This window comes from Paramisgurnus dabryanus, chromosome 1, assembly GCF_030506205.2.
Source record: "Paramisgurnus dabryanus chromosome 1, PD_genome_1.1, whole genome shotgun sequence".
Lineage (NCBI taxonomy): Eukaryota > Metazoa > Chordata > Actinopteri > Cypriniformes > Cobitidae > Paramisgurnus > Paramisgurnus dabryanus.
Window position 1 is genome coordinate 68,478,930 of NC_133337.1, and position 20,859 is coordinate 68,499,788.

Below are 20,859 nucleotides of genomic sequence, written 5' to 3' on the forward strand. Positions count from 1 at the left end.
AAGATGCCTTTCATAATAATTGTCATTTGTGAATAAGGTGGCATATTAACAGTTAAATACTGGACCACAGTTCAATTTTACAATTTTTATACAACTAAAATTATCTGAACGTTTAAAGTGACAAAATAGTTTTTTATTAAAGTGAAATTCTTTGGGTAAAAAATCTAGGTTTGGGACCAAGTTTAACTTGTGTAACGAGCTCTTTAAGGTTGCCAGGGGTTACGGTTTCCATGTGAGAACCAAGCGAATTGACGTCAATGGCAGACTTTGGTGTGTTACCGTTTCCGGTGGGCTGACATCCAAGCGCTTGTGAGAAAAATATAGTTGCAGTTGTGTCTCTGAATATTACGGAATAACACGCAGACCGAGTCCGGTTATTAAGGCTCGGTAAGGAAAAACGATCATTCAATTGTCATGTTGTTTGTGCAGGTTAACGTAGCATTAAACGTGTGGTTATAGATAACTGTTGTAAATGTCATTTGTTTATGATACAGATCAAGATGGCGACCACTCTGAGGCCTTCGATTAAATATCTCGCTGTATTCAAATATCATATATAATGTACAACATTATTTACCTAAGCGTAAATAATGTGTATATTTATATTTCATATTTTTTTAATTCCTACGTTCTCATTGGAACTTCAATAGCATTTTACAGTGCGTTATGTTTGTTTTTCTAGAGGTTTTAGGCAATTAAATTATATACTGCATATTCAGTAAATGAGATATTTATAAACTGTTGGTCTTGTCAAGATGGAATTAAAATTTTGATATTTTAACCTCCATCATAAATGCATTTGCGTATTTGCGAAATAATTTCTGCAGTGTTGTTGATTAGTAATTGTTTAATTTTTAATAGTAACATGCAATATGCGACAAAAGTTGTTATTCTATAAATAATGAGTCATACTTATTTTATACAGACCACGCATTAAATCATACTTTACAGGTATGTTGTTACATAAATAATCTCCAGATTATTTTTGACATAAATCCCAGTACTAAAATAATTATGTAGTAATCCTGTCCTCGTCTTCTGTAGGTGTCCATCTGGGTCAGAAGATTAACTGTTTTAATTTATTTTCAGAACGTGCAGCCATTATAATATTGTTGTATTAATAATTTATTAACAGACAAAATCGCTAAAAGTACCCCACAACGGGATGTGAAGGGTGCACACATAGCAGTTTGAGAACCGAGGTCCTCCTTACTAACATTTCTTTAATTTTTTATGGTAATTAAAGGGGACATTTCACAAGATTTTTTTAAGATGTCAAATAAATCTTTGGTGTCCCCAGAGTACGTATGTGAAGTTCTAGCCCAAAATACCACACAGATAATTTATTATAGCATGTTAAAATTGCCACTTTGTAGGTGTGAGCAAATATGTGCTGTTTTTGGGTGTGTCCTTTAAATGTAAATGAGCTGATCTCCGCACTAAAGGCAGTGCCATGGTTGGGTAGTGCAGATTAAGGGGCGGTATTATCCCCTTATGACATTACAGGGGGAGTTAAATTTCAATTATTTATTTTTTTCACATGCTTGCAGAAAATGTTTTACCAAAACTAAGTTACTGGGTTGTTATTTTTCACGTTTTCTAGTTTGATAGGAGCACTGGGGACCAAATTATAGCACTTAAACATGAAAAAGTGTAATGAAATGTAATGTCCCCTTTAAATTTAGTCGTTTGATGCCACAGAGCATTGGTTGTTTAAAAAATCAATTTATGATTGGGAAATCTCTTGAGGATCCTTATAAGAATTCAAAGAAAGTAACTTTTTCCAGTTTGCGAGTTAGGACATTGAAGAACTTTTCTTACATCAATTCAAAAAGTAAATTTAAAGTACTGGGAAAAAATAATAATGGCAAAATAGTATTAACTAATTCTCTTATACAATACAATATAGTATATTTAACAATAGTTCATGTCCACTGAGAATACAACTGGTTACATTTTATCCTTATCTCACAGAGCTGTCTGTCATTGTAAGTTATTCTTCTGTATTTCTGTAACCACTGTAGATCAAACGTCAGATATAGCGTTCACCATGGCATCAGGCAATGTGGTCAGTGAGGAGGAGAAGAGTCTGCGGGACTGTGAGTTATATGTGCAGAAACACAACATCCAGCAGCTTCTGAAGGACTGCATCGTACAGCTGTGCACGTCACGGCCCGACAGACCCATGGCTTTCCTCAGAGAATATTTCGAGAGACTTGAAAAGGTTTGCACTTTAATCTATATTAGGATATAATAAATATAAAACTACAAGGTTTTTAGTGATAATGTATATTTACACATACCTACCATCAACTGTATACGTTTCTGTAAAAGTCAGAAAAGTTTGTTTTTGCAAAGTTTACCCATAGCTACACTATCAATAATTTTGAAGCAAGATCCATACAGTCAGTCAAGTTCCTGCACTCTCACACAATACTTACCCAGGTATATTTCAATATTTTACAAGTGGCATGAAGAATCCTTATTGGCTAAGCCGCAGTTTACCCTTAAAAAATATTTAGTTATATATTTAGACATTGTTTATAATTGAAGTAAATTGCAGTGTTTTATGGAACGAGTGGAAGATTGTAATACTTTTATAAATTTTTCAGTTGAATCAGGTTATTTTTTAAACCCTTTTGGAGATTAATGGGATAAACGTTCTCAGAGCTGAGGCTGATAGAATAGAAAGATCATGTTACTAATGTTTATTTTACTTGTAAAACAAAGGGGTTACGGTTCTTACTCAAGCTAGAAGTATAGATTTGTTTTACACACATGCGAGTGTCCACGTAGCATACAGTGCATGTGACACAAATTTTGTTATTAGAATAGTATACATGCACTGTATGAAGATGGGTTGACTGCAAGACAGGAGCGTAACTTGAAGCAGGGGCGTAACTTGATGTTGTCCAAATCACACAGAACCACGAGATGTCAAAACGATACAGCAATCTTTAAACCAGCTGGCAACACACACACACACACACATTGAAAAATAAAACACACATTCACAATAAAACTGAACAAAAAGCTGTTTTACTTTCTAGAGACAAGACATTTTTTCCTTTATTTGATTTAATGTGATTAAACAAACTTAGCATACCATTAAGTTAGAGTAGTTTTATAGTGTCAACATATTTAAATCCCAACAAAACTCATGATATAGTACCACACCTTAAAAATAAATATGTTTTTTTATCACGCGCAGGAAGAAGCTAAACAGATCCAAAACCAGCAGAAAGCCAGTTCTCGCTCAGACTCGCGTGAAGAGGAAGTCTCTCCTCCCATGAATCCTGTGGTGAAGGGTCGCAGACGGAGAGGGGCCATCAGTGCTGAGGTCTATACTGAGGAGGATGCTGCTTCATATGTTAGGAAGGTCAGTAGCTCTCTATTGTGTCCCCTTGATGTACCGTAGGATGCTTCTTATTTTCTTACTTTTTGAATTGCGAAAGTAAATCTTCATTATTAATAAATGTCATTAAAGTAAATGATTTGCGCAAATTATTGTTATCGTTATCATGTGGACACGAATATAGTTAAAACAGACATTTAGAGTTCATAATCTCATTGCATTAAAATAAAAGACATTTATAAATTGCTCTAAATTAATATCATATGTGTCTACACATAGATTTTTACCACTAGAGATCACTATTTCACAATAACAAAGGCAAGGCTTAATGACATTATGAAAGAGAGTGAAAAGTGACATGTTTGTCAAGTATGCAACGCATACTCGAAATGTGCCCTCTGCATTTAACCCATCCCAGTGAGTAGTGAACACACAAACTGCAAGTCTTGAACACACACACACACCCAGAGCAACATTGGGAGATGTTGTTTTCATTATCCAGAGATGTAATTCAATAATCATGTTGATGAGGTGATGAATTCATATTTTAATACCTGTAATTTAAAGGAATAGTCTACTCATTTTCAATATTAAAATATGTTATTACCTTAACTAAGAAGAGTTGATACATCCCTCTAGCTGCTACACTTCGATGGCATTTAGCTTAGCCCCATTCATTCAATGGTACCACTCAGAGATAAAGTTAGAAGTGACCAAACACATCAACGTTTTTCCTATTTAAGACGAGTAGTTATACGAGCAAGTTTGGTGGTACAAAATAAAACATAGCGCTTTTCTAAGCGGATTTAAAAGAGGAACTATATTGTATGGCGGAACAGCACTTTTGGGAGTACATCGACTCGCCTGAAAAATCCGCTCCCCTTCTCCCTCTCATAATGGGAGAGGGAGAGTGTTACTGCGCCAAGTCGAAGTACTCCCAAAAGTGCTATTACGCCATAAAATATAGTTCCTCTTTTAAATCCGCTAAGAAAAGCGCTATGTTTTATTTTGTACCACCAACCTTGCTCGTATAACTACTCGTCTTAAATAGGAAACACGTTGATGTGTCTGTCTAAACAATCTACAACTTGATGATGAAAACTAACATTTATTTGTTAGTTCTAATTGGATTTGAAGATGTGATAGTGAGAAAAGGGAGGAAAATTCATATGTGCATCAGGTTTAGTCAATAAATCTTTTCTGCACAATATACACCAGCCATCTTGTAGGGCATGCAATTGAAGAATTGAGGTGTCCTACAAGATGGCTGCCCTTGGTTGGTTTCTGGTTCATGGGCTGGAGGATGGAGGAGCGAGGAAATAAGGAAGCATCTTTTTGAGTACTGATAAGCACCCAGTGGGTCAATTAGAGATATAGAGATTTGATATAAAGTATTTATATTTTTTTGCTGTGAAGGTTATCCCTAAAGACTACAAAACTATGGCAGCTCTTGCCAAAGCTATTGAAAGGAATGTGCTCTTCTCACATTTGGATGACAATGAACGAAGGTGATTTACTTTTCGAGATTACAATATATTTATTTAACATAGATAAGTACTTCATGTGCTGACTGTATATTTTCTGCATTTTTACCTACAGTGACATTTTTGATGCAATGTTCCCAGTCACATACATTGCAGGAGAGATTGTCATCCAGCAAGGTAGAACTTATTATAAGATTATTATTATTATTATATTAAAAATGTATTATTGTAAATCTAAATTTGCATTTGTTTTCTAGGTGATGAGGGCGATAACTTTTATGTCATCGACCAGGGCGAAATGGATGTAAGCTCCTTTACTCCAGTTTAAAGGATTACTCTACTTTCATAATAAATCTGATAATTTACTCACCCCCATGTCATCCAAGATGTTATGTCTTCTTTGTTCAGTTGAGAAGAAATAAATTTTTTTGAGGAAAACATTTTTCTCCATATAGTGAAGTTTAGTGGACCTCAACAGTTTACAGTTTAATGCAGTTTAAAATTGCAGTTTCAATGCAGTTTCAAAGGGCTCTAAACGATCCCAACCAAGGAATAGACCCTTTTACAGTTGGTAAACATTGTGACGTATTTGTGTGGGCGGGGCTTAGCTGGAGGCAGAAAGAGCCGCGGAGGCAATGTTGACAAGCTTAAACTAGCACGTTTTAGGAGGGATTTATTAAACATGGATGCAGAAGAAGTTTCGAATCTGTCCGAATATGTACAGTCACTGATTCTGCGGGACCGTGACAGCTATTTTTGTAAATTAACTCTCGCGATTTTAACCAGGTTTTGGATATTTCCTAGACAACATATGAATTACTTTCGGGTGGTTTCGGGAATTTTGTCAAGGCTTTTTCTTATTGTCTAATGTAACCTATCGCTGGGCTAACTATGATTAGCAATGTGGATTATTTTAAGAGGTCATTTAAACGATGGCATACACATCTATCGCTGTATGTTTGTTTAACATTTAAGCTAAACAATAGCGCGGTTGGTGACTTTTCGCCTATAAAACAGAAACAAGCTGATTTGTACTAGATAACCAACACACCAGTACATATGCATAGATTATATTACCTGATATGAAGTGTGCACTGCAAACACGAGTATTATTTATGATTGTCTCCGTCCAGTCTGTACGCCGTATTGCATTCAACCACAATTGTCTTCTTGATTTCTGTGAAGAAATGTCTGCCGGGATCCGGTAAAACTTTAGTTTTGAACCAAAAGTGCTGTTCCTTCTATTCTGGCAGCCAAAAACACATCAAGATGACATTTTAAAGTCAAAACCTCAAACTTTTAGCACGCCGGCTATGAGTTCCTACTTATTTTTTGCCATCCAGCTAGAGCGGTGACGTCATAGTGACGTGGGCGATTAAGGGGTCTATAAGGGTCTTATCTAGCACAACCTTCGTCATTTACTGTTGAAGTCCAATAAAGTCTATATTATATTGAGAAAATCTTGAATGACATAGGGATGAGTAAATTATATTTTTTTTATGAAAGTGAAGTAATCCTTTTAGGGCTTTAAAGCTACAAGTACATGTGTGACCCTGTTTGTGAAATCCAGGCTTAAGTCTCATAATCTAATTGTGAGATTTGGAGCATCAATGTTTACATTGATTTTAATCTTTGCCATGACTTTAATAAACAATATCAATATTAAAGATATCAAAGTTATATTTGTACAGAATTTATGAAAGATTATCTAATGTACAAAACAGCACATTTAGCTGGATTTTCACAGGCAGGATCACTTTTGACTGACTAAAAATGTTTGACTTGTGTGTGACGATATGGTGTTATATGTCTCCTCACAGGTGTATGTTAACAGTGAGTGGGTCACCAGCATTGGAGAGGGGGGCAGCTTTGGAGAGCTGGCTCTAATCTATGGTACACCGAGAGCTGCGACTGTCAGAGCCAAGACCAATGTCAAGCTCTGGGGTATTGACAGAGACAGCTACAGGAGAATACTGATGGTACATCACTTTGGATCACTTGAAATGACACTTTGGATCACTTGAACAGAGTTATTTCATATTCTAAAACATGGGCTGTGTTTGATTTTAGGGAAGCACTTTGAGGAAGAGGAAGATGTATGAGGAGTTCCTAAGCAAAGTATCCATTTTGGGTAAGGGATTGTTAGCTGTGATGTGATGAGGTAGTGTGGTTGAATATCTGGGCTGGTATAGTTCAGAGTTTAAACAACATTTTATTTAGAGCTGAATATTTTGGTAGCCATATGCATTGTACACCGCATAACATTACTTTCTTACTTAATATTTTTGTCTTGTTTTCAGTACAAATATCTAAAAATTCTTAAGTAAAGATGCATTGAGCAAAATGACCTAAGATATATAAACTATATCAAATTTATAGACACAATATTTAAGTGAATTTGTGCTGAAAACTGGGGTAACAAAAAAGTGAAATATTGAAATAAGTTTACTTTCTTCTAAAACACTTAAAAGGCAGGGTGCATAATTTTTGAAAAACACTTTGGAAAAGGGAGTCGAGCCGACTAACAAAACACACTTGTAGCCAATCAGCAGTAAGGGGCATGTCTACTAACCAACATCGTTGCCTGGGTTGCTTATAGACCAGTTCAAAAGATGTAAACAACACTGGTCCAGAAGCACTTCCTGTTTCCGTTTTTTAACACTAGATAAACGTTGGGATAAAATAAACCAACAGAACATATAAACCTGAATTAACTGAAGTTAAACAAACATCTTAAAGATAATAATATATGTAAAATAAAAAAATAACTGTCACAAACTGTAACAGGAAGTGTTTCTGGACCAGTGTTGTTTACATCATTTGAACTGGTCTATATGTGTGGTGGGTCTATCAAATGAAGGTCCAGATTTTATTGGGGTAGGGGCATGTTTGTTTAGGTGATTTCAAATGTCAACATTGGCTTTCAGAGATCGTGGACCCCGCCTTTAATTCAAGAAAAATTCAAGAACAAAATTCTTACCCAATTGTCAGTCCTTTTTCTTGTTTAAAGCACAAATTCGCTTAAAAATTATATTTTTTGTCTAAAAACTAGACTTATTTTCTTTTTATGCTCATCAAAAAAATATATCTTGATTTAAGAATTTTAGATATTTGAACTGAAAACAAGACAACAATACTAAGTAAGAAAGTCATTTTTTGCAGTGTACGTCAGGTTAAGTGTTTTTTTTATTTAATTCAATTCAATTCAATTCAATTTTATTTATATAGCGCTTTTCACAAAAGTCAATTGTTTCAAAGCAGCTTTACATAAATAGAAGCAGTGAAAAGCACAGAAAACGACAGATAGCACAACAAAATACATGATGGCATGAGCAGTTAAATTTGCTGCGGCTATGACTCAATATTATAATTGCACGTATTACTAAAGCAACGTATAGAAGAGGAAGCTAGGTAAAGCCCAAAAAGGCTGCCTCCCCGGGGTGAAAAACCCCCTAGGAGAAAAAAAAAACCCCGGGCTTTTATCCGAGGAAAAATAAGTCCTAGGAGGGAAAAACCCTTGGGAGAACGGAAATGGAGATTTAGCGGAGATTAAGCGGTTCTGCCGGTGATCGTTGGTCAGGTATCAGCTGGGCATAACGTTGAAGGACAGCCAGTAGATCAGAGGTGTGCCAACTTTCACATCTACCGGGACTGGGTCTGTTTGTCTCGTCCTCGGGTCGAGGACGAGACAGGGAGAGAAAAACAAAATCGTATTAGCGTAGCGGCCGTTCATATGTATTGAAGTGTCACACAGTGATGTGGTTTAACTCAGCTTAGTTCCAGACAGACTAAATATTGCGGCATAATTCTGTTATCCACAGTTGAGGATTTAGCAAATTGGGGGCCCAATGCGAGGGTATATATGGTAAATAAGGGTCACCTTCCGATCTTTAAGAGAAAATGAAACCTGACGACCCGTTTGACTAAGGCCTAAAGCCCCACTGTCGTCGTTAATGCAGGTTCAGTGGCAAACGGGTCTATATTGTATACCATTTACAGGACCAGGAGAAAACGCCAAAAACATCGCAACCCGACCATACGTGTTAACCCGTTTGACTAAGGCCGGAAGCCCCACTGTCGTCGTTAATGCAGGTTCAGTGGCAAACGGGTCTGTATGGCATACTATTCATAAGACTTACGATAGCGCCAAAATCGCAACCCGACCATACGTGCCAACCCGTTTGACTAAGGCTGGAGGCCCCACTGTCGTCGTTAATGCAGGTTCAGTGGCAAACGGGTCTGTATGGCATACTATTCACAAGACACACGAAAGCGCGAAAAACGCAACCCGACCATACATACCAACCCGTTTGACTAAGGCTGGAGACCCCACTGTCGTCGTTAATGCAGGTTCAGTGGCAAACGGGTCAGTATGGCATACTATTCATAAGACTTACGATAGCGACAAAATCGCAACCCGACCATACGTGCCAACCCGTTTGACTAAGGCTGGAGGCCCCACTGTCGTCGTCAATGCAGGTTCAGTGGCAAACGGGTATGTATGGCATACTATTCACAAGACACACGAAAGCGCGAAAAACGCAACCCGACCATACATACCAACCCGTTTGACTAAGGCTGGAGGCCCCACTGTCGTCGTTAATGCAGGTTCAGTGGCAAACGGGTCTGTATGGCATACTATTCACAAGACACACGAAAGCACCAAAATCGCAACCCGACCATACGTGCCAAACCGTTTGACTAAGGCCGGAAGCCCCACTGTCGTCGTTAATGCAGGTTCAGTGGCAAACGGTGGCAAACTATTTAATGCAATTCATTTTAAGTGTTCATGCAGAAAAGGTTTTTATTTATTTATTTGGTTGGTCTGTGTTATGACCGTGAGTGCTTTGTTCCGTGCAAATAACTATTGCGAGTTAAGAACCTTTACTAGACAAATTATGCGAATGCTTTGTTGAAGAGAAAAGTTTTAAGTCTAGATTTAAAATGATCGACTGTGTCTGATTCTCGGACATCGGTTGGTAAATCATTCCAGAGCTTAGGGGCTAAGTAGGAAAAGGATCTTCCACTTTTAGACACTTTTGATAGTCTAGGGCAGGGGTCGGGAACCTATGGCTCGCGAGCCATATATGGCTCTCTTCCTGATTTTATATGGCTCTCCAATTTTCAAATGTTGACTTAAAAGACAGCCTCGAACAAGATGACAAAATTATTTTTTAAACTATTAGCATACTCCATTAATGTATAATTATGAATGTGTAAAATAAAATAAAATATGTTTAAAATATTTAGGTAAGACACTCGCAGCTTAACATGATTGACAGCGGCGTTTGGCCTGTAGCTAGCCTACCTGTCAGAGAGCTGAATTTTAATTGGACGACGTGCCTGTGTCATGTCCACATCAAGTTAAACAACAACCTAACTAAAAATTAAAAATCATCATCAACGAGAGCAAGATGGCGAAAAGAAAAAAAGACGACAATTACCGTTCATTCCAGCCCGAATGGACGGATCAATTTGCATTTGTGGAGAAGTCGGGGTCCGCAGTGTGTCTCATTTGCAATGAACGTATTGCGTCGCTCAAAAAGTCAAATGTTAAGAGACATTTTGAGACGCACCATGCAGCATTCGCCGCAAAATATCCCGATGGGGATTGCAGGAAAAAAGCTTGCGCTGAGCTTCAGCGGAGAATGGAAACGGGACAGCAGCAGCTGCTTGCATGGACCAACAAAAGCGGGAATTTGAATTCTGCGAGCTTTGCTGGCGCTCTGGAGATTGTGCGGAGTGGGAAACCATTTACAGACGGAGCCTACATTAAGGGTTGCATGCTCAGTGTGGCTAAAGAACTGTTTAACGACCTCCCAAACAAGGATAAAATTATCCAAAAGATTGAAGACATGCCTTTGTCAGCAAGAACTGTTCATGATCGTGCACTCGTGATGGCTCGCCAGATAGAGGAGATGCAGATTAACGACATCAGTTCAGGTAGTTACTTTTCTCTTTCCCTGGATGAGTCTACCGATGTGAGTAATATAGCACAGCTAAGCATAGTCGGGCGGTATGTGACGGGTGATACAGTGCGTGAAGAGAGTCTCGCTGTTTTGCCGATGAAAGATACAACAAAAGGCGAGGATGTGTTAAAATCTCTGATGGATTTTGCTGCAGAGAAAAAGCTACCACTGAATAAACTTATATCTGTGTGTACTGATGGAGCACCCAGTATGTTAGGAAAACATAAAGGATTCGTTGCACTTCTGTGTGAGCAAGAGAAGCGGCCCATCTTAAGCTTTCATTGCATTGTGCATCAAGAGGCACTGTGCGCTCAGTCGTGTGGAGAGGATCTTCGCGAAGTGATGTCATTGGTCGTTCGCATTGTGAACTTCATTGTGGCCCGAGCATTGAATGATCGCCAGTTTAAGGCCCTGCTGGATGAAGTGGGGAGTAATTATCCAGGGCTGCTACTGCACAGCAATGTGCGTTGGTTATCCAGGGGAAAAGTGCTCGCCCGCTTTGCTGCCTGTTTAAATGAAGTGAGGGCATTTCTGGAAATGAAAGGAAATGTTCATCCCGAGCTCACTGACATTGAGTGGCTTCTGAAGTTTCACTACCTGGTGGATATTACAAGTCATATGAACCACCTCAATGTGAAAATGCAAGGCATTGGAAACACAATCTTGTCCCTGCAACAGGCAGTGTTTGCATTTGAAACAAAGCTGGAACTGTTTATCAGGGACATTGAAAGTGGCCGTCTCCTGCACTTCGAAGCATTGCGAGCATACAGAGAGGATTGCTTAGCGAGGGACCCCACTCATCATTTCGACCTCAGGCAGCTCGCAGCCTTTACGTCTGATTTACTGATGTCATTCAAATCACGTTTTGCGGACTTTCGCAGAAATGCAGATTTGTTCAAAGTCATAACTCATCCACATATGTGCACCGTGGACCCACAAAACCTGAGTGTCATCCCTGGCATCTCCATTGGAGATTTTGAGCTGGAAGCTGCTGAACTGAAGGTGTCAGATATGTGGGTGTCAAAATTTATCAATTTGAATTCCGAACTAGAAAGCCTCGCTCGTCAGCGGGCAGAACTGGCAAAGCAACATAAGTGGGCAGATATGAGAAAACTACAACGCGAAGACAATCTCATCCTGAAAACCTGGAACGAACTTCCAGCCACTTTCAGCACAATGCATCATGTCAGTGTTGCTGTGCTGACAATGTTTGGCTCAACATATACATGCGAGCAGTCCTTCTCACATCTGAACAACATCAAAAACAACCTGCGCTCAAGGTTAACGGATGAAAGCCTGAATGCCTGCATGAAGCTGAATCTCACCAGTTATGACCCCAATTACAAAGCACTCAGTAAAATGATGCAGCAACAGAAATCTCATTAATGTAAGCAGGGTGCAATGCACTTCTTGTTAATAACTTGTTTATGATGCCTGTTTCTAATTTTTGTGGTGTCTTAGGAGTGCTAGAAACCAGCACTATGTCAGTGAACAAAATATAGTGCTTTAATGTAGTATTGTTTGTAGAACCCTACAGTTAGCTTGGGTGTAAATGAGTTAAAAATAACTGCGTTATTGACACCTACTGGTGTTGTATAAAACTACCAGAACTACTACCAGTGTAAGTTGTATATTACTGCTGTTGTTATTACATAAAAATGTGCAAACATTTCTAATACACGAGTGTAAACTTTGCTGTGGCTCTTTTGAAAATTTTCTCTCAAATGTTTTGTTTGTTTGGCTCTTCTGGATAAAAAGGTTCCCGACCCCTGGTCTAGGGATAATCAATAGGCCAGAATTTTGCGACCGTAGTGTGCGTGATGGATTGTATTCTGATAGTAATTCTCTAAGATATGAGGGTGCTAAGCCATTTAAAGCTTTGTAGGTGATTAGTGATATTTTAAATTGGATGCGATATTTAACTGGTAGCCAGTGTAAAGATGCCAGAATTGGGCTTATGTGGTCATACTTCTTAGATCGAGTAAGTACCCTTGCAGAAGCGTTTTGAACTAGCTGAAGCTTGTTGACCTGATTTGAATGGCATCCCCCGAGTAGCGAGTTACAATAGTCTATTCTAGAGGTCATAAAAGCATGAATAAGCTTCTCTGCGTCAGATGTAGACAGTATATGGCGTATTTTTGAGATATTTCTAAGATGGAAGAATGCTGTGCAGCAGACGTTGGCGATATGACTATCAAAGGATAAGTTGCTGTCGAACATCACACCTAAGTTCCTAACCGTGGAAGATGGCACCACAGTACAGCCATCTATGTGCAATTTGTAATCTGACATATTATGTTTGTAGCGATTTGGTTCAATAATAAGTACCTCTGTCTTATTGGAGTTGAGCTTAAGAAAGTTATGTGCCATCCAGTCACTAACATCGCTAATGCAGTCTTTTAGCCTAGAAAACGTGTGTGTTTCGCTGGGATGCGAGGAGATGTAAAGCTGGGTATCATCCGCATAGCAGTGAAAACTTATGTTATGTTTCCTGATAATGTCTCCTAGGGGTAACATGTATAACGAGAACAGGATAGGACCTAAAACTGATCCCTGCGGTACACCGTATTTAACCAGGGAGTGATATGACTCTTCCTCATTTACATAAACAAAGTGATAGCGATTGGTTAGATATGACCTAAACCAGGCTAGCGCCTGACCACTGATACCAACATAGTTTTCTAGTCTATTGAGTAGGATTCTGTGGTCTATTGTGTCAAATGCTGCACTAAGGTCTAGTAATATAAGAATTGAGATTTCACCACGATCGGATGTTAATAGGAGGTCATTTGTAACTCTAAGCAACGCTGTCTCTGTGCTATGGTGGGGCCTGAATCCTGATTGGAACTTTTCATATGTACTATTATTTGTCAAGAATATGCGTAACTGGCTTGCCACTACCTTTTCTAATATTTTCGAAAGAAAAGGGAGATTTGAGATTGGTCTAAAGTTATTAAGTTCTCCTTGGTCAAGCTGTGGTTTTTTAATCAGCGGTTTAATAACTGCTAGTTTGAAAGCTGTTGGAACGTATCCTATTTCTAGCGATGAGTTAAAGATATTTAGAACCGGGGTTGACACTACAGGGAATACTTCTTTAAGTAGTTTTGTGGGAACGGGGTCTAATATACAGGACGATGATTTGGATGATGTGACTAGTTTAGAGAGCTCATCTATTGTAGTAGGTTTAAATGAATCGAGATGTTCGTATGGTAGTCTAGTGTTAAGTGAACTAATGGGTAGAGTGGTGGCTGCCTGGGTAGCTACGATGTTTTCCCTAATAGCCGAAATTTTGTTAGAAAAGAAGTTCATGAAGTCGTTACTATTGTGTTGAAGTTTACTATTGGTTTCTGTTTGTTCTTTGTTTCTAGTCAGTTTCGCAACTGTGCTAAAGAGGAAACGAGGGTTATTATGATTCTCATTTATAAGCTTGCTAAGATATGTAGATCTGGCGGTTTTAATAGCCTGTCTGTAGTGTTTAACACTCTGTTTCCATGCTGCGCGCCATACTTCTAACTTTGTGCTTCTATAATTTCTTTCCATTTTTCTAGCTGCCTTTTTAAGGGCTGCTGTGTGATGGTCATACCATGGAGCTGGCGGTTTTTCTTTGAATCTCTTTTTTCGAATGGGAGCAACGGCATCCAATGTGTTAGAACAGACATTGTTTAGGTTTTCTATTTCAATATCTAGATCGTCACAGTTATCTGCTACATGTTTCATTTGGGACAGGTCTGGAAGAGTGCTAATAAAGCTATCTTTAGTGGTGGAAATTATTGTTCTGGCTAGTCGGTAGCATGTTGTAGATTGAGTGATCCTATCTAGAAGTACAGTGTATGACACAAGGTAATGGTCAGAAACTGCATCACTCTGAGGTGATATTTCGACGTCATTAATATTGAGTCCGAGTGACAGAATTAAGTCTAATGTGTGATTACGAGTATGCGTTGGCCCTGTCACGTTTTGTCTAATATTGAGAGAATTTAGAACATCTATAAACGCACGTCCTAATGCGTCTTTTGGGTTGTCCACATGGACATTAAAATCACCAACAATAAGAGCTTTATCTACAGTGACTACAAGCTCAGATAGGAAATCTGCTATTTCATTAAGGAAATCTGCATGGTGGCCCGGTGGTCTATAGATTGTCGCTAAAGCAAAAGAAAGCTGTTTGTGGTTACGATCAGTTATTTCCATATTTAACAACATTACTTCAAATGATTTAAATTTTAGCTCAGATTTTTGGTTTACTTTAAACATTGTGTTGTATATTGTAGCTACACCACCCCCTCTCCCCTTTAATCGAGGTTCGTGTTTATAATAATAGTCTTGTGGGGTGGATTCATTTAAACTAATGTAGTCGTCTGCTTTAAGCCAGGTTTCTGTTAAACAGAGTACATCTAAGTTTTGGTCTGTAATTATTTCATTGACAATAGGTTCTTTATTGGTAAGCGATCTAATGTTAAGAAGGCCGAATTTTAAGATTCGAGATTCATCTGTTAATGTATTGTTTTCTAATTTTATTTGAATCAGATTTGTACCAGATGTAACAAGCGGTGCCCTGTATTTATTTGTTCGGGGAACAGATACAGTTGAAATGTGCTGATATTTCGGTAAGATTGACTCGAAGTGCTGGGATATAAGTGGTCTTGACGTATCACGGCAGCTAACAGATGGACGGTTAAGCCGATCCGTCTGTTTCCTGACCTGGGCCCTGGATAGTCAGACTATATCAGAATTAAGACTATTGATCAGATTTTTAGTGAGTATAGCACTTCCTTCCGATGACGGATGAAGGCCATCTCGGGTTAGGAGAAATGGTCTTCCCCAGAAATGCTTCCAATTGTCTATAAACCCTACGTTATGCTGAGGGCACCACTTTGACATCCATCCATTGAGAGACACTAATCTACTATGTGTTTCATCTCCCCGGTAGGCGGGGAGGGGACCAGAGCATATTACATTGTCTGACATTGTTTTTGCAATTTCACACATCTCCTTAATATTATCTTTGGTGATTTCCGACTGGCGGAGCCTAGTGTCATTCGTGCCGGCGTGAATAACAATCTTAGAAAACTTCCGCTTAGCATTAGCCAGCACTTTAAGTTTGGATCTAATGTCAGACGTTCTGGCTCCCGGTATACAGTCGACTATGGTGTTTGGTGCCTCAATGTTAGTGTTCCTGAGTATAGAATCTCCAATGACCAGGGCACTTTTAAAAGGTGTTTCAGCTGGTATACTCCTTAGGGGATCGAATCTGTTAGAAATTGTCGTTACGTTATGGGTCTTAGAAGGACGCCTTATATGACTATGCCGCCTAACAGTCACCCAGTTTGACCGCCGACTTGACTCTGATGACGGAACCGAGCCATGTGTATTTTGATAAACACTATGCGCGCTCGATACAGTATTTGTAATATTTATATTAGCATCTGATGTCGGAACCGAGCCATTAGTCTTTTCGCTCGATAGATTATTTAGCCAGGATTAAGGTTTTTATTATAAAATATTTATTCATAATGTTAATTAGTCCACTTTTTTTGGAAGCAAATGTCTTGGATTTCATAAGTAATATCATTTATAGTGGACAAAAAATTATTTATAGATATTTATGTCTTGCAAATGTATGAATGTCATTGCATGAGATAACAAAATATCATTTGGCATCTGCACACACATGCTACAGATAAACGTCACTTCTCTTTGTTAGTTACCAATTGAGTAAAGTAATTGATATTTAAACCCTTGTGCATCCTTGAGGACATTTTTGTCCTTTTCAGTTTTGTTTTTTGATAACTTTGCCTGCGTTAATGCTAACTGCATAAAATTTGCCACAGGTGTGCATTTTTATTGTAATTTTAATATTTCACCTTCATTTCCTTTAAAAAATCTATTTTCTACTAGGTACACAAAATACTTCCTCTCAGGACCTTTTGGACAAAAATGTCCCCATTGAAACCCATTAAAACTGCAATTTTTAATCCCGGTGCCATTCAACTATAAAATGATGCAATCTTTGTTAACAGGATTTCATGCTGTTGGCATTGGCTTCAAAATTTAAATTTGTACTATTTTTTACCAGATGGTGCCATTTTTTTAGGTTTGGCATATAAAGCAAATTATCGCTTTATTGTTGTTTTCTGCTTATGCATATTATAGAGCCAATTAGATATATTATGAAGCTATAATTGTGTGGGTGTGTTGGTATGGATGTCAGAGTGTGGTTTGTATGTGTGTGTACTGAAAATTGTATGTGTGTGTGTACCTGGTAATTATCACGTTGTGGTGATCAATTGTCCCCACAAAGATAGAAATACCAGTATTTTTGTGACCTTGTGGGGACATTTTGAGGTCCCCATGAGAAAACAAGCTTATAAATCAAACAGAATGATGTTTCTTGAAAATGTGAAGTAGTAGAAGGGTTTCTGTGATGGTTGGGGTTAGAGAATGGGGTAGGTAAGGGGAATAGAATATACAGTTTGTATGGTATAAAATGCATTACGTCTATGAAATGTCCCCACAAAACAGTGAAACCAGAATGTGCGTGTGTGTGAGCGCGTGTGTGTGCGCGTGTGTGAACAGTGAAAAAAAATATATTGTACTGTATATCACAAGACTACAACCGCTGCAAAGGAGGTGTCGTTTTTGTTCATAAAAAACAACAGTGGCATTGTGTAAACAAACCAGCATTTGAAGGGTTAAAATTCTGAAAATTAATGAATGTTTGGTCATTGTGATTAGAGCTGATGCTGGTTAAAAAATGGCATCAGTGAAAGTGGAAAAAAATATAAATCTATAATATTTTTATGACACTTTTTGGACATGGACATTTTTGTCCCCTGTGAACCTATGTGTAACTTTTTTAAATTGATGCACAAGGGTTATATTGATGAGGAACTTGTTATTTTCAACCAGACAAATTATAATGGAAAACATTTGTGCTGTGATAGGATTGTTTGACATAAGCAAGTCTGTACGTTGCAGAGTCTCTGGATAAGTGGGAGCGTCTGACCGTGGCTGATGCTTTAGAAACGGTGCAGTTTGAAGACGGTCAGAAGATCGTAGTGCAAGGAGAACCAGGAGATGAGTTCTTCATCATCCTGGAGGTGAGCTTTGCCTTTGCCGCAAGTATCTGAATGTGTTTTTGATACTCTTCTGTTTTCTAAAGTCATGTTAACTCTTTGTTTTATCAGGGATGTGCAGCTGTTTTGCAGCGGAGATCAGAGAACGAGGAATTTGTAGAGGTCGGACGGTTAGGACCATCAGACTACTTTGGTATGTCAGGGACAACATGGATTTTTCGAAGCAAATGAACATTACATTAAATACATTCAGTCTTTTAGTACTTTTCACATTTTTTCTCTTAAAATTGTTCATAAATTTTAATGAATAATAAATAAATACAATTATTAAATCATTTTACACTGTTATGTTTCTACAGTATACATAAACGGACAAACTGTTGTATAGAGCTTGTTTTGTACCATAGCTTCACTATGTGTTTTGAAAGGGAAGGGTGAGCTGTGGACTGAGCCATTGGTTGTGACTCACAGTCTCACTGCTAGATGGCGCTAAAAATCTACATGTTTTTTTAAGCTCATGAAAAACATGGCTGTCCAAACTATTAGCATTATGTGAACAATTTGTGTTCTCTTTTCTCTCCGAAGGTGAGATCGCTCTGCTGATGAACCGGCCCCGTGCAGCCACCGTGGTGGCCCGTGGCCCGCTGAAGTGCGTCAAACTGGACAGGCCACGTTTCGAACGGGTGCTGGGGCCGTGCTCGGACATCCTCAAACGCAACATCCAGCAGTACAACAGCTTCGTCTCGCTCTCCGTCTAAGACCACCTGCTCCCATAACTTCTGGTACACGGTCCATACAATTTAGTTTTAAATTTACACCGTATACACAAGCTCATGTGCTTTATTAAGTGCTTCCCATCAGTCGAAAGCTTTAACTGCGTCATTGTTGGACATTTACAGCCAGTCGAAAAGAGAGACAATCAAACGTATGCTTGTCCAATCAAATCACAGCATTTATACCATAGAGTTTATACCTCCAGCAGTGAAATAAACAAAAAGATGGGAGAAAAATATATTTATAGTAAAGTTATTTTAAGACAATTTTGAATTCCTTTACCCACACAGTTTTATAAGACTAGTTTTATAAAATGAACTGCCTACATATATAAAGTTAAACAGATACATTGTGATTCAGCTCCTTTAAGCCTTACTGCCATATTTGCCCTATAAAGATATATGGTCTAATGGAAATGGGAATAATATGCTATTTTACTGTATTTGTTCATTACATCATTTCTATGTTATCATTCCAGCACACCGTCGGTGCTTATTGTAGTAATTCTGTAGTCTGGTCATTCCCATGCATTACTCTCAACAGTTGAAATGATATTAGTTTCTTTTCTGCTAAAAAGCCAGTGCCAAACATTGGACAGAGCCTCATTTCTTAACTTGAATTTTGCTTCTAGCAGTGAATGGTGAACCATTGCGAATACACTGATATTATTTTATTTGTATTTTTAAATCTCATGCGTGCTATCACTGAACGAAACTAGCTTTCAAGTGGAATGTTTCAGTATTCACCTTTTTGTCAGTATAAGCCGGAAAATACGTTTTATTTTAATAAGCTTATTTTTCCATAAATTATACATTAATGTTCACAGTGGCATATAGACGCATGCCATCTTAATTTCTCTTGTAAGTGTTTCTATGGTTATTTTTAATCTGCTTGTAGCGGTTTCAATGTCAAAATGTTGTGATTATGTAATATAAATGCTGAGCTCTTTGGTTTTCTGGTACTGTTTGAAAACAAGAGTCTTGCAAATTCATTAAAGCTATTCTTGTAAATCAACTTGAATTGAACACACCAGTACATACAATGTTGTTTGTTTGTATCATGAAAGAGACCCGGTGTCTTTATCTGAGCACAAAAAGTTTTTAGTTGAGAAGATGAGTAATTTGATTTGGTGTTATTAAGGATTTGTTTTAATGTTCATCTTTTCTGTTAAACAGACAATCACGCAGTTAGTCTTTGCCCTTTTTTATTTATAGTATGTTCCCAGTTTTAGTTTTTGATACATGTAAAGATTAAAACAGTTTACCACGAATGTTCTGTGTTTTAGCATTCTTAACAATTTTATTATTAAACTGCATTTTATTACTTCATAATGTTTTTTAACTTTCTAATTCTTCTCAATTAGCTCACAAGCATCACTGACCTTGTTTGTGAACTTTTATTTTATATCTTTGTGAATGGACAAGGAATCAAGGTTTATAATTCACTCCAACCCAAAATGTTTCTGCTACTTTTGTGACATTCAGTCTTAATGCAGACCACTGATGTTTTTTCTCGATGTTATCTAGATGTGTAGTTTAATTTTCAGTGAGTTGCGCACAGATGTAAACTTTTTGATACGGAAGTTAAGCAATAAAAGGTTATGTTATCGAACCTCACTTGAAGTGAGAGACCTTTTCTCCAGAATAAAGCGCTCATATTATATATATATATATATATATATATATACAGTCTTGTTCAAAATAATAGCAGTACAATGTGACTAACCAGAATAATCAAGGTTTTTAGTATATTTTTTATTGCTACGTGGCAAACAAGTTACCAGTAGGTTCAGTAGATTCTCAGAAAACAAATGAGATCCAGCATTCATGATATGCACGCTCTTAAGGCTGTGCAATTGGGCAATTAGTTGAAAGGGGTGTGTTCAAAAAAATAGCAGTGTCTATCTTTGACTGTACAAACTCAAAACTATTTTGTACAAACATTTTTTTTTTCTGGGATTTAGCAATCCTGTGAATCACTAAACTAATATTTAGTTGTATGACCACAGTTTTTTAAAACTGCTTGACATCTGTGTGGCATGGAGTCAACCAACTTGTGGCACCTCTCAGCTGTTATTCCACTCCATGATTCTTTAACAATTCATTCACATTTCTTGGTTTTGCTTCAGAAACAGCATTTTTGATATCACCCCACAAGTTCTCAATTGGATTAAGGTCTGGAGATTGGGCTGGCCACTCCAT

The 20,859-nt window shown here is 37.9% G+C and overlaps 1 protein-coding gene across 1 annotated transcript; it reads left to right on the plus strand.

Moving 5' to 3' along the window:
• Window positions 1-239: 239 nt before the first annotated feature.
• prkar1ab (protein kinase, cAMP-dependent, regulatory, type I, alpha (tissue specific extinguisher 1) b) lies at window positions 240-19,989 on the plus strand. Its single transcript, XM_065253460.2, has 11 exons — window positions 240-387; window positions 2,025-2,224; window positions 3,212-3,379; window positions 4,772-4,863; window positions 4,955-5,016; window positions 5,097-5,143; window positions 6,660-6,818; window positions 6,910-6,970; window positions 17,787-17,908; window positions 17,996-18,077; window positions 18,470-19,989. The coding sequence occupies exons 2-11, from the start codon at window positions 2,051-2,053 to the stop codon at window positions 18,640-18,642; spliced, it is 1,140 nt and encodes a 379-aa protein (XP_065109532.1). The 5' UTR covers window positions 240-387; window positions 2,025-2,050; the 3' UTR covers window positions 18,643-19,989.
• Window positions 19,990-20,859: the final 870 nt, after the last annotated feature.

Coding starts and splice junctions, on each gene's coding strand:
- prkar1ab (XM_065253460.2), top strand. CDS start 2,051: ATGGCATCAGGCAATGTGGTCAGTGAGGAGGAGAAGAGTCTGCGGGAC. Junction 5,017..5,096: donor AGAGATTGTCATCCAGCAAG/GTAGAACTTATT, acceptor TTTGTTTTCTAG/GTGATGAGGGCGATAACTTT. Junction 6,819..6,909: donor GCTACAGGAGAATACTGATG/GTACATCACTTT, acceptor GTTTGATTTTAG/GGAAGCACTTTGAGGAAGAG.